This window comes from Lemur catta, chromosome 1 (genome assembly GCF_020740605.2).
Source record: "Lemur catta isolate mLemCat1 chromosome 1, mLemCat1.pri, whole genome shotgun sequence".
NCBI classification, from domain to species: domain Eukaryota; kingdom Metazoa; phylum Chordata; class Mammalia; order Primates; family Lemuridae; genus Lemur; species Lemur catta.
Genome location: NC_059128.1, coordinates 269,765,936 through 269,780,274, shown reverse-complemented (window position 1 = coordinate 269,780,274; position 14,339 = coordinate 269,765,936). Strand labels below are relative to the sequence as shown.

General features: G+C 42.2%; 1 protein-coding gene across 1 annotated transcript in view; it reads left to right on the top strand.

The window, feature by feature from the left end:
- Positions 1-11,775: 11,775 nt before the first annotated feature.
- Positions 11,776-14,339, top strand: part of ADAMTS5 (ADAM metallopeptidase with thrombospondin type 1 motif 5) — a 41,655-nt gene continuing 39,091 nt past the window's right edge. The window contains exon 1 of the mRNA XM_045540501.1: positions 11,776-13,884. Within this exon, the coding sequence (XP_045396457.1) occupies positions 12,781-13,884 (1,104 nt within the window). The 5' untranslated portion in view covers positions 11,776-12,780. The remainder of the gene's footprint in view (positions 13,885-14,339) is intronic.

Below are 14,339 nucleotides of genomic sequence, written 5' to 3'. Positions count from 1 at the left end.
CTCAGTCTGGGTTTCCCCCTACTCTAGTGGTCATTAAGATAATAATAATCCCTTTTGTTAGTAAGATTCAGTGCAATGAGTCTAAATTGAAATTATTTTTTATTAATATATTTTGGCACTCAGAGTAAACTTTTTATCTAATGAATTCTGGAAAATTATCAAATGTTTTCCCTTCATATGCTGCTTTTCTCTCCGTTTTCTTATTTTATTGTGTCTCTCTTGATTAACTTACACATCTTTTACCTGTCCTTTTGTCTCTCTATGAAGAACTCTAGAGAAATTTTCCAGTACCTTCTTCAAATAACTAATTCTCTTCAGCTGTATGTACAGTTTATAGAATCCATTAAAATAGTTTTATATTTTAAAAATACTTTTTTTGATTTTCAAGATTTCTAATGTGTTCCTTTTCATACTTCCTCTTTTTAAAATTTTGCTTTAATGCAGTCTCATAATGCCCTATTCTTTTTAATAGAAGTTATTTCTTCATTTATCTCTTCAAATATCTTCAGAAACAGTACTAAAAATTTTTATCAACCTCTCCTGAAATGATACTCATATTTTGAATGTTGATTTTGTTGGCTGTATATTTTAGTATCTTATTTCTGTGTAATATTACTTGTGTACCTAGAAAAAGATGGTTTGGTTTTTTTTTTTTCTTCCTTTATCTTCCTGTGTGCTTACACATTTATGCTTAGCATTCATTAATGGTAACACTCTGATATGACATCATTCCAGTGCTTCTGCCACAGTAGATACTGGAGATATCACAGATACATACGTTCACTAATCCACTAGGTTCTTTGGTTCAGTTTACAGTTTCTGAGCTTGGTCCTATTAACCTGGGCCATAGCTTGCTACAAGCCATTGCTACAGATAGCAGTTAGTTACTATTTTCTTAAACCCGCTAATATGATCTAGGGATCAGTGGCGAGAGGATTTAAGTTTGGGCTTTAAGTGCTAAGACTGATTCCAGGCCCCCATTTATTATAGTGCACTTTTTTGGCCCCATTAGCCTTCAGGGACCAAACTCCCAGATGCCATTGCCTGCTTATCACAGAGTCCAGACAGCTTCTGACCTTATGACTTTGCGCTTCTATTTCAGATCTAAAGCAACATTCTTTAGAGAGTGTCTATTTCTCTTTATTTTTCTATTTTTATATCTTACCCATGTTCATTACATGTATAAGTAGTGGAGTGCAAACATGCATAAATTTATAAGTTTATACACTTATAAGTATAACTTAGACATAAAAGTATAACCTCCAATGTGCTTTCTTGATCATATCTTTCCTTGTTATCTAATGAAAATATTTACAGTGTACTTTTTCAAACAAAAATAATAATTGAACCAATATTAAATTCTAGACTGTCTATATACAAAATCAGCAGCAACATAAAATGGGCATATATACTGGACTAAGCATTGTACAGAAGACTCTCATATTTACTAGGTTTAGAGATATGTGGGAGTACTACATTATCACAACCCTCTCCCTTTCTGAACCAACCAAGAAATAGACCTCAGAGCCAGATAAGTATCAAAATATAACCAGTAAAGCTTAATTGGAGGATGTCTTGAACTTGATTCTCCATGCTTCTGACTTCCTTTTTTAGCCCTTGGGACCTGCTATAGGAAGAGTGAAACATTTAGCAAGCTTTCTACATTAACCTTTAAGCACAGAAAACCAACCCCCTCCCCTACAAAAAAGCCACATATGCTCAATGATTTTTACTGTATTAATTATACCCAACTAGAAAATGTGGGCCAATGTTTGTTTATCTTTTTCTTTCACCAATCAGCTAATCCACTCTTGTTCCCTAGGGAGAAGCCATTAAGAGATCAAAACAAAGCAATAGTGTCCTTCCATTTACTAGCATATATGAGAATTATCTGGAAAGCTTACGAAAATGTAGATGAAGTAGGTCTAGGGTGTGGCCTGAGATTTTGCATTTGTAACAAGCTCCCAAGTCAGGCAGATGCTGGCTTTGAGTAGCAAGTTCCTAGAGAAACCCCTTTCAGGAGATCACCAAAGTCAAAAATATTTTTATAATAATATAAAGACGTTGTAGTGGAGTTTTCCAGAGGGTATATGACATGTGATGTTAAAATAATTGAATGTGGGAGAAGACACAAGAATCCAGCTACCTTCTAAGATTTGCAAAAATATAAAACAGTACCACTCATTTCACTAATTTTTTTCTTTGTTTTGGAGAAAATAAATATTTGTCATTGAAAAATGTTACCTGCGTTAGTATGTAATAGGTTTATCATTATTATTATTAAGTGAACTAACTTTTTTAAATTCTAATTTCTCTTATGGTAAATATCAGTAGATATAACCCATATAAACCAGAAGTTTTTAGGGTCCTCAACAATTTTTAAGGAGATAAAAGTGTCCAAAAATATTTAAGATGTACTGCTTTCCAGAAGATGGAAGTTTATTTTTCCTCCATTAGCAGAAACATGAAGAAAGAGAAAGTATGTTCTACTCTATAGATACATCAAGAAAACATTGTGAACCCACATATTTTAAAATACCACCTTGGCTCAAAGTACTTGTGGACATTTTTGAAGGAATAAAAAGAATTTGGCTATGTCTTATGTTCTTTTTAATGGAATGTCAATAAACATCCAAGGAGTTTTTATTCAAGTTCCTTAATGTTGGGAAATGACAGAACAGGAAAACAAGTGAGTCTTAATCCCAAAATATGCTACATTGCCACAAAAGTAGATGAGTCAGTTTATCCTTGGCTTCATTGAATCCTCATGTTTTCTTACCCATCTCATGGATGAATATTTGGGAAGGTATTTTCTTCTACTATAGGCCAGGATGTTCTTTACTGAGCACGTTATTTCTCCTCTATGAGTTTCTTCTCTTCAACAGAATACACATGGGGCAATAAGTCAAATAATGCCTTTGTTGACTTCACACGTGCCAAAGACAATAAAATGCTTCTGGAAGTTTAAGACCAGCATTTACTCCAGGTGTGCTTAGTTCAGCTGCCTCCAGCTTGCATTCTTGGGGCTCTAGAAAACAAAAATTTCCATTAAACTTAGTTATAGATAGTCATGATTACTTTCTTAAGCTATAATTCTTCTTCTTTTTCTTTAACTTAGACCAAGGCAAAAGAATTAAACAGAAATTGATGGGATTTTTGTTTGTATTTTGCTTTCTCTCTTCTCGCCTAAACTCTATGAGATTTTATGAGATTGATTTAATTGAAATCAATTAAACAAATTTTTCTTGAGTCTTTATAGTCTAATGTGCTAGGCACTGATGCATTTGCAGGTGGAGTGACAATCCTCATACTCTGGTGGCAATCTAGCATATGCGGGGGACAAAAAGGTAAGCACACAAATAGCTTTAATACTATCAGGGACACAAGAGGACATGAATTGGAAGGACAAATTATTTTTTTAAAATTCTTCGCTATAGAGGTAATGACCGTTTTAAGATGCATCTTTCTAAACCGTTATGATTTTCTACTTTTTCTCATCAGGCTTCTTTTCTTTAACGTTAGTACCCAAAATGTCTTAAATATCTTTATTCTTTATACAACCTTAGTGATTTTCTTCCAAAAGCTCCTATCAGGACAAAGTCAGAAATAAACACTTTGAGTCAAAATTTAAATGAAGATGAAAGAGTTTACACAAAATCCTCCACTGCTGTAGTGGATAATTAATAAAAATAATAATGATATGTTTATCATTCATTTGCTATGTACCAGGTACTTCACACGTATTCAAACACTTAACCTTCATAAAAATCCAACAAGGTATGTGTTACAATTGTTACTCTTTTGCAGTCGAGGAAACAGGTAAACAAAAGGTCTAAATGACTTCCCCAGGATGACAGTTAGTGCCCAGGCTGGGATATAAACTTGAGCATTTTGGCTTATTGTTGGTTTTGGAGAGGTGTGCTCAACCATACAGAAAGTTAGCATGTAGTAAATTTTTTACACCTATGCCTCATAGCTTGGTCCAAGAATTTTGTTATGCTGTTCAGCCTGGTAGTTTTCTCTAACTACTCAAGACCACAGTGATTAGAATTTTTCTATACCAGACGGTCAGGCACAGAGATGAGGCATGTCAGTCAAAAGTCTCTTCAGAGTACTCACTGGAGAAGTGTTGCATGTCCTTAAGTTCCAGGATTTTACAGAAATTTTTAATATTTCATAAGATGAAGCAGGCTTAGAATAATAGAAATACAACTGAAGCCTCGGTTTTGATTAATCATAAATGTGAAAATTCTGCAATTAGTATGTGAACTCAGATAAAAGGTGTTGATAATTTTGATACAGAGCAATATGAGACATGCACAGGTAAGTGACATAGAACAGAATAACAGAAAATACAATAACAGAATAAGTGTCAAATATTTATTACTCAACGCTATAATTTTCAGGGATAATGTTAGAGATAAGATTGTTAGTTAATATTAGACCATTTTGGTTTCATTCTTTTGCTCTTCGATTACAAAAACATTTAGATTGTCTACCATATGCAAGGCACTGGGCTAGGGGCTAGACATAACAACATGGCAAGCAAAAACGGGTGTGTTCACCCAGATTCTTTCTGTTTTAGGTGACAGAATCCCAATTCAAACTAGCTTAAACAAAAATAAGGATTGTATTGACATTGCTGCATTCACGAATTTTAGTGATTTATCTTCTCATTTTTTTCCCCTCTCTTTCTTACTTTCTCCCTTTCCCACTTCTGCTTGGCTTTATTTTTAGGCTGTTCCCATTTTGTGGCATCTCAAAGATAAAATGGCAATCAGCAGAGATTGGCTAGATGTTTTTTCTCCCTCTTTCTTTTTCTTGGCTTACAGCTGCTCTCTATTCCCCAGCTTCCGGCCCCTACTCTTACATCTGGGTGAGGCCATATGGCTATTTCTGCCATATGGACTAGAAATATGCCACTTCCAGAAAAGGCAAGTAAGGGAGGGTGTGCCCTCTCTCTCTCTCTCTCTCTCCCTCCCCTCTCTCTCTCATCCCTCTATATCAGCCTTGAAGGCAGCAGATTAAGAATGGGGCAGGATCACAGGATAAAACAAGCCCGAGTTCCTGAATGACTGCGTGGTACAGCACAGTGCCAGCCATTAGCCCACAATGGACAGTGATATGAGCAAAGAATACACTTTGTGTCAAACCACTGAAAATTTAAAGGTGTTTGTCATAGCAGTTAGGCTTTTCTTTTTAATACATGGTCCTTAGATCTTCTGATCCCAGGAAAAGAGCGTATTTGGCTAACGGTTTGAGCAAATGTTCCAAGTGGGACTCCAGTGGGCAAAGCTTTCCCAGACCAGCTGCTCTGGCCAGGTGTAGGGGGCAGTCTGAGTTGCCAGGTTTTGTATCTAGTGTTCAGATCTGGGGGAAAGGATTCAGTTTTATTCAAACACATGAACTGAGTTTCCCTGAAAAGATGTCTTTTTATTATGAGAATAAAAGATAGTAAAGAAACGCAATAGGCAACTATAAACACCTGCATACATAATCTTTTTTTAAAAAATAGTTAATATGCATGTTGTTCTTCTTTAATATGTATTCATTAATGCCAGTTACTGAGCTAGAAACTGGAGACACAACAGTGGTGAAGACAATGATCATTCCTGATTTCATAGAACATACATTCTATGGGGAAGACACACAGACAGAGAGACAGACTGAGAGGGGAAGATAGGCAAAGAATGTGGGGGAAAAAAAAAAGAATGGGAGGCCCAAAATAATTCTGAGACATAGAGTTATCTTTAGCAAGCAAAAAGTTTACTCATGTGGGAGAAACCCAACCATTAAACTCCTGTCAACAATCAAAAGCAAAAACAAGATTTATGATACAGGGGAGAGAAGGAGAAAAAAAATCTCATAGTCTCAAGACATTGTTTTGCATTTTTTAGAGGGTAAACTGATTGGCTGGAAGCTAGCAGAGACTCTAGTTGGGTTAGTTTGCCCTTTAATCCTCTGACTACAGGCATTTTTTTTAAAGTTATTTATGGATTCTTTGTGGGGCATTTAGCTGTGGAATATATGTGAGAGAGTTTCTCTGTGTCATACAGGCCTGTTTCTTTCTGTTAATACCTCCACACTTTTTAGGTTCAGTATGCACCATTGAATTTTCTAAAAGAAAGAAAAGCATCTAATAAGCTAACAGATAATTGAAATAATTGCCTATTTGATTTTTAATGCTTGCTAGAAATAAGTGTGGGTCGGAGATGCAGAAAAACAGGCATTTTATATATAGTGTATATATACCTAATTACAAACATGTGCTTAGTAATTTACAACCACCTATTGGTAATTAATTCTGCAAAATCATGAGTCAGAAGAATTCTTTCAGGTATCATTCAACAGAGTTACCTGAACAAATTGGACCCAAAATGACACGGGCCTTTAAGGGTCTGATAACCTTTCTGGCCGGATCTGGCGAGGGAGGAGTCTCTCTAAAGGATGATTTTGAACATGCATTAAAGTCTCATATGTGACTGCACCCCCATCTCTTTCTTTCCCATTCACCTCCCTTCTCAAAAGTTTCTGATGCTCCCCCATCCCTGAAGGATGAGGGAATCTTGTTTCATCACTAAAATAAACTGGAAAGGGTACAGATGGATTGGAAGAGGGTCCTGAGATGAAAGAAAAAGAGGAGTAAATTTTAAGAATGGGGCTCCTGAGAAGAGCCATACAAGAAACCATGGGGAAAGCTTAGTTCCCTGAACTGTAAATCACTCAAAGCCCACTTCCTCTGGTCCTGCTGCCTCAAGCTCATGTGCTCTTACTTTCAAAGGCCAGAGGTGGCAATCTTGTTGGGACCCTGGGATGCTTCAGCTAGTGGTGAAAGGGGAGTTTCTAACAGGTGCAGCTTGCACCATCTGGAAGGAGAAAAAGGGGAGTTGATGGTGAACTCCTTCCTGTAAGTCCTGGGACTTAGAATCAAATTCTCATTCAGGGTGCATTGTCACTTCCTGGTTCCAACATGATTGGGGGGGAGTTGGGAAGCAGAGGTGTAGGAAGAGTGACACCTCCTAGGTAAAATGGAGTAAAAACTGTAATGTCTGTACCTAATTCCCCTATCTAGGATTGTAACCTAGATAACTGCTCTTCCACCTATTACTACGGAACTGGGAAAGGTGTGTGTTAAAGAAGTATGGAATGGTCCGTGGAAAGTCATGCAAAATGACACTGTCCTGTGTATCTCTTCCATTGACCATCACGGGTAGGAGGTAATCGCATTGATTGGGAAGCTACTGTTTTCAACCAGCCAGGGGCAAGTGAGGCAGTCCCCAATTGATCTTTATCAGCTTTGTTTGGACTAACTTCAGCTTCTTCCTTGATTGACCAGAATAAGGCAAATACATTTAATATGGAGATACTGAATAGTTTCTAGAAAGATTATGATATTCTGGAGCTTGAGCAGAGTGATGTTAAGATGTAACCCCAACTTTTTAAAAAAATGTAATTGTAGGTAGGACTAAGAAGTAACAACTCCTACTACAATTGCAACTGTAACTACTACTCATTAAGTAATTTGAAAACTTTGCTTGAAATTTGCCATCATGAAGTGTGGGAAGAAACCTCGAATGTTTCAAATTATTTTCGGCTGGAAATTCTTAATTTTCCATGTGTTTCCAGTAAAGTTTGATTTTGAGATGATTTCTGGAAAATCAGGTAAAAAGAAAAAGAATGTAGGTAACTCATAAAAGCAAGTAATATGTGCATAATTGTGTGAAAAAAGCTAAAACAACATTTCACAGCTGGTCAGCATAAAAAGTGATTTGTCAGTATTACTTTACAGATAACACCTGTATGTCTTAAATAATACATGTGTACATTACTCATTTGAAGACTTTTATGCAGTATAAAATTTCTGTGTATAAGAAAAATGAAAATCTAGTTTTTCCAAAAATGTATTTTTTATAATATTAAGTACAATTGATTGTGAAGCATATGTTATCTATATGTCCTAATCAGACAGAGAAAATGGTTTGGAGTTTTGTCATGTATGCAGTAAGCTTTCCTGAAAAACAAAAATCTCTGCAATGCAGGTCTCAAGAAAGTTTCTTTTTTCGGGGGCTAGGGGGCTGATCATCTAATGCCCTGTCCTATTATCCAAGCTCTGATTAGAACTTTCTATTCACCCATCAGTGTAGCCTAGAGGGTAACTTGAGGTAGAGTAAGTGTGTGTGAGGCGTATGCATGCTGACATGGGTTATGTGTGCTAATGTTTGTGAGACTGTGTATATGCACTGATGCATCAAGATGCATGTTCCACCATCGTAGGATATAAGAGGAAATGGAGATGGAGGGAAAGTGCTACAAAAGGAGGGAAGAAGGACTGTTCACGTGTAGTTTCACCCTCTAAAAACTCAGGAGTTATATATCAAAGCTAGAATAGTAAATACAATACACTCCTCCTTTCTCTGCTCCCAAAGAAGTAGAATTTGCAAAGCTCAGTGGCACAGGAGGAAAAAGCTCACCCAGAACCTTTAAGGCATTCATAAATGGCCCCACGCTGTAGTGGAGCAGTTCCTACTCAGAGAATCCATATGCATCCTGCTACCAAAGGAAATGGTACTAAGAAGCCTCCAAATGCAGCACAGCCTAGGGTTAGGGATCTTGATGTGAGAAAGGAAAACACAGACAGACTGCGATTCTTCTACAGGGGAGGTATGGAACAGGTGTTTGGCTGGAAGGGAATATTTTACTGTCAGATATTTCCTCACTCTTACCATTAAAATCATAGTTTGGGGTGGGGGAAGGAAATGACACTTTAGCAAATGGAAATTTGAAAAAATACTACTTACAAGGATATACAAATCCTATGGAGTGAAGCCGTACTGGAAATACAGGGCTCACAGCACCTGCAGGAGTTATTCTCTTGCTTTTTCTCCCTCTATGTTTATATTTTCCAGTTTGTATTCCAAGTATCTATTGGTACAATTGGCTCTATCTCTGAACTATGAGTTCCTTGAGAACATTAATCATGATTTATTAATTTTCACATGCTTCTAGAGAGCCTCACAAAGCACTTTGCAGTAAAGCCTTGATAGATATTTGGTAAACTGGATAGATTTTAAAAGGTCTCGTAGATTCAGCACCAAATTAGAAGCTGGAAGATTTAAGTTTCAGGAGATTCTGCTACCAGTGGGCTTTTTATCCATAGGCAGGCCACTTCAGCCTCTAGGTCCTTCCACCTTCTCATTGTCAGGTGGAAGATGTTGTTCTAGATGATCTCCAAGATAACTTCCAACTTGTAAAATTCTAGAGTAGAAAGTCTGTCTTCCTTATGGGAGATGTAAAAGTATGTATCAATTGTATTTGTGACTATATACTCTATAAATGCAGTAGAAAGTTCTCATTAAATATGTACAAATAAAACTGTTACTTAGATTAATGAAGTAGCAATTAGTCTACCTAAACATGATTACTAATATATTTTGCCTTTCTACTGTAAAAATGAAATTAAAACTTTAGCTACTTTCATCCAGTGCAAATTACTTCCTTGGACTGACAGACATTAATTTTTTTTCTGGAATATAGCTTATCCTAATCCATTAGCATAATATTTCTAAAATATTACCAAATGAACTTTCCAAAATGTCCAAGTTATTTTCTCACGAAAAAAAAAACTACATCTAAGTAGAAATTTTCTGAGTATGTAAGAATTTACTCATATTTTTAAGCTCTATTATTTAATTTCCTTTTGAATATATGGTTCTAATAAATATTTAGTACTTGATGTTCACATTTGAAACTATCTCTTTCTGTTCTGTCCTTCAATGTATTTCTCAATATTTGAATTTTCTGAGTACAAATGGCATTATGAAATTAAGCTTGAAGTCATAAAATTTAGATGCAAGATCCATGTGAGAAGCACACAGTGTTTTTAAAAGAGCAGAAAAGCTTCATTAAGAAAATTCAGTTGGAATTTCCTTAAATTCCAAGTGAAAAATCTGTGAATGAAAAAGAATTGTAGTTAATAAATTTAAGGCCACTGTCACATAAAAAGCCTCTCCATTGAAATGATCCTTTGGGATGAACATGATGAAATGGTTAAATTCACTGAATCAAGGTTGTTTTGGAGACGTTATTTAGTGCCAAATATTGGACTTTATTTTCTTTGGAGCTGGTAAACAAAAACTGCTACCTGCAAGCACAAGGCAATGACCACTGGAGAGAATATGGCAACATCAGACTCGGAGACCACTGGGGGATAGAGAAGATTGCTGTAACCTAGATTCTCCTCCTTTCCACCCCCACCCAGTCAGCTGGTGGTATTGACCTGGAACAACTGACCACTTTAGTCCACCACTGAGGACCTGTGGAATTAAAAGGCAATGACAACTTTCTCCCAGGTCCTGATGTATTATTTCAGAATCCATCAGGGGCTGTTGGGTGTCCCTGGGGCCCCAATGATCACTTAATTTATAAATCAGAACGAGATGTCAGGACATGTTTCTCTCTGTCTCTCAGATGACTCCAGAGAGTGCTCTAGACACAGAGCAATGGGCACTGTTGCTGGACAATGCCGGAATTCCTTCCAGATGTTTACGACTAGTCTGAAGACCTCGAGCCAGGCCTGGACCCTCTTGGTTCCCTCCCCAAGAAAATGATCTGCCCGGGGACCACTGAGGCGCCGGCCTTGCTATCCTCTGCACCATCAAAGTTAAACGTGGAAAAAAGATGAGAACGTGCAAATTACACAAGATTCATTTTTTCACTGGTGCATTAATTAGCCTGAAGAATGATTGGAGGGGGCGCTCTTGCCCCTACAGTACTAAACCTTCTAACCATTACCAGGCATTGGTTAGAAAGTCGTCGGGTTTCCTTCTTCCTTCTTAGAATTGATAATTAAAGGAAACAAAGAGGAGGGAGCAAATGAGTAGCCGTTGGCAACGCCACCCGCTTACCAATAAGCACCAACCTTCCTCCCCCGAGAACTATTATTTTTCTCGTAAAAGGGATTTCTGCAAATGATGGTAGGTCGAAGCCTATGGCAATGAATGGTTGTTCTACGGGGACAAAAACTGATATGGGTATTTATCACTTAATTATCATTTAAGCAGGAAGAAAAAGAGAAAGTGTGAGCACAATACTGTAAAATCTTTTGGAAAAAAAAAAAATGAGCGGAATTCCCTCCGGGAGTTAACTCTTCCCCTCCCTACCTTTTCAAAGCAAAGGAAGTTCCAGTGGGCCAGGAGTAAGTGACAGATTGTGGGCACTGACTAAGGCGCGCTTGAGCAAGGGGGGAGCCCGCGGTGCGCACACGAAGCCGCGGAGTTCCCAGGCTGGGGGCGGCCGTGCCCCGGGGCACAACAGCGCGCCAGGAAGCGCCCTCGGCTCTTCGGCTGCCCAGCCGCTCCGCTGGTGGCCGGGAGAAGTTAGTCACCCGGAGTCCCAACACGCCGAGCGTCAGAGCGCGAAGAGGCTGGGGAATGGGCAGGGAGGAAAGTCGGTGCCGGGGCGGATGGGAGGAAAGGAGAAGAGCGCGGGGGTTAGGGGACACGCGGGAAGCCGAAAGCCATCGGTGGATGGAGTTGCAAGGTCTGCGGGGCCAGAGCGCACGGGTGTGCAAAGGGGAACAACTTGAGGCAGAAACTTCCTACCGAGGGCAAGAAAGGCAGGCGAGAAGGAGGCAGGGAGAGACTTGAAATGTCTCAATAACTTTAAAAACACACCAAAACACCCCTTCAGGACATGAGGTAAGCCGAGGTTAGCGAAACCCAATTGGTTGTGAAATATCAGACGGACCCGGAGTCGCTGTGGCTTTAAATGAGGCCAAGGAGATCTGTTTTTCTTGCCCAAATACTTTTTCCCCCTCGCCTTCGCTTCCTCCCTTGTCCCTCCTTCCACCTCGCCAGGTCCCAGTCCCTTCCTCCGTTCTCGTCTCCCTTTCCTCGATCACCCTCCCCTTTTGCTCTCCCCCATCTGATTAGGCGCGGACGGGGAAGGGTGGGAGTGGTGGGGGAAGCTCTCCCTTTAAGAGGCAGCGTGCAGTGACGAATTGTTGAAATTGCCATTGCAGGATGGCATGCCGCTATAAATTCATTGTTCCACCTCCTCGCATCTTCACAGCGCTCGCGCTGCTCTCGGCGCTCGCAGCGGCCGACTGGGGATGACGGCGGGCAGGAAGACGCCGCAGCCAAGGGGAACACGGACGCGCCGCTTTACCAGCTCGCCGCAGGCCGCCCCCTGCGTTTTTGCTTTAATTTTTATGGCTTTTTTCCCTCTCTTTCTTCCCTTGCTCCTGGTTCCAGCAGAGCCAAGGAAACCCACAAAATAAGAAAGGAAGTGGGACCGGGAGCTTGGAACCTCCGCAGCCAGCGAGTCCCCAGCAGCAGGGGGCCTGGCGGCTGCGCGCACCAGTTGCCGGCCGAGTGCGCGGTACCTTTCTTACTTTTCTTGGAGCAGCGATCGTGGCTGCCTTTGGATTTTTCTCCTTTTTCCGTATTTGCTGAATCTCCACTACCCGGCTTTTTTTCTTTTCTTTCTTTTTTCCCTCCTCCTCTCTCTGGAGCACGAATCCAAACATTTTCCAAAGCAACAAAGAAAAGTTCGCACGCTGGCACCGCGGCCCGGACAGGCTGGCGCTGCTGCCGGGTCTCCCTCCCTCCGTCCGACACTTGACTCAACCTTGCAAGCAAGACAGTGCGTGTGTGTGTGTGTGTGTGTGCGTGTGTGTGCGCGCGCGTGTGCCCCCCATCCCCCGCCCCGGTAACTTCCCTAGCGAATAACAAATACCCATAAAGTCCCCGTCGCGCAGCCCCTCCCCGCGGGCAGCGCACTATGCTGCTCGGGTGGGCGTCCCTGCTGTTGTGCGCATTCCGCCTGCCCCTGGCCGCAGCCGGCCCCGCCGCCGCACCTGCCCAGGATAAAGCCGGGCAGCCTCGGGCTGCTGCAGCGGCCGCCCAGCCCCGCTGGCGGCAGGGGGAGGAGGCGCACGAGCTGGCCGAGCCTCCGGGTCATCCGCACCCCCTGGCGCAGCGGCGCAGGAGCAGCGGGCTCGTGCAGAACATCGACCAACTCTACTCAGGCGGCGGCAAGGTGGGCTACCTCGTCTACGCGGGCGGCCGGAGGTTCCTCCTGGACCTGGAGCGGGATGGCTCGGTGGGCGCCCCTGGCTTCGTGCCCGCAGGAGGCGGGCCGAGCGTGTCCCGGCGCCACCGGAGCCACTGCTTCTACAGGGGCACAGTGGACAGTAGCCCCCGCTCCCTGGCTGTCTTTGACCTCTGTGGGGGTCTCGACGGCTTCTTCGCGATCAAGCACGCGCGCTACACCCTGAAGCCGCTGCTGCGCGGGCCCGGGGCCGAGGCGGAAAGCGGGCGCGTGTACGGGGATGGGTCTGCGCGGATCCTTCACGTCTACACCCGCGAGGGCTTCAGCTTCGAGGCCCTGCCGCCGCGCACCAGTTGCGAGACCCCTGCGTCCCCTCCAGGGCCCCGAGAGCGCCCCCCGGCGCACGTTAGCCTGGGCGGACGCACAGCGCTGGCCCCGCAGCTCCTGGACCAGTCCGCTCTCTCGCCCGCTGGGGACCCGGGACCGCAGACGTGGTGGCGGCGGCGGCGCCGCTCCATCTCCCGGGCCCGCCAGGTGGAGCTGCTCCTGGTGGCTGACGCGTCCATGGCACGGATGTACGGCCGGGGCCTGCAGCATTACCTGATGACGCTGGCTTCCATCGCCAACCGGCTGTACAGCCACGCCAGTATCGAGAACCACATCCGCCTGGCCGTGGTGAAGGTGGTGGTGCTAGGCGACAAGGACAAGAGCCTGGAAGTGAGCAAGAACGCAGCCACTACACTCAAGAACTTTTGCAAGTGGCAGCACCAACACAACCAGCTGGGAGATGACCACGAGGAACATTACGATGCAGCCATCCTGTTTACTCGGGAGGTAGGTCCAGCTGGGATGGGTGGTCCCAGCGCTGGGATAAGGACGTTGTTGGAAGGGACAGTCTTGCTGATGGCTTTGCTTCTTCCCCAACTACCTGCCACTATGGATTTGTTTAACTGCTTCTTGTAGGAAACTCAGCCAGCCTTCAACTCTGCTTCTGTTTTCAGATTAGCCCCGGCAGCAAATTTTGCCCTAGATGACTAGCCCTGCCCTAGGCAAACAGCAGTCAAGAATGCTGGATGTCATCCAGTCTGAGATACGGTGGCATGAGTACATAAACATGATAGGAAGTCACTAGAATGTTTCGGAAAATGTAATGGTTAAATGGGGAAAAAGGAAAGCAAGATTGCCTTGGGAATCACGGGTCTTCTACTTTCCAGTGAAACCAAAAACGTAACTGTCCAACCCAGTAGAAACTGTTTGATGGTTCATTCACAGCACTCACTTTTTTTCTG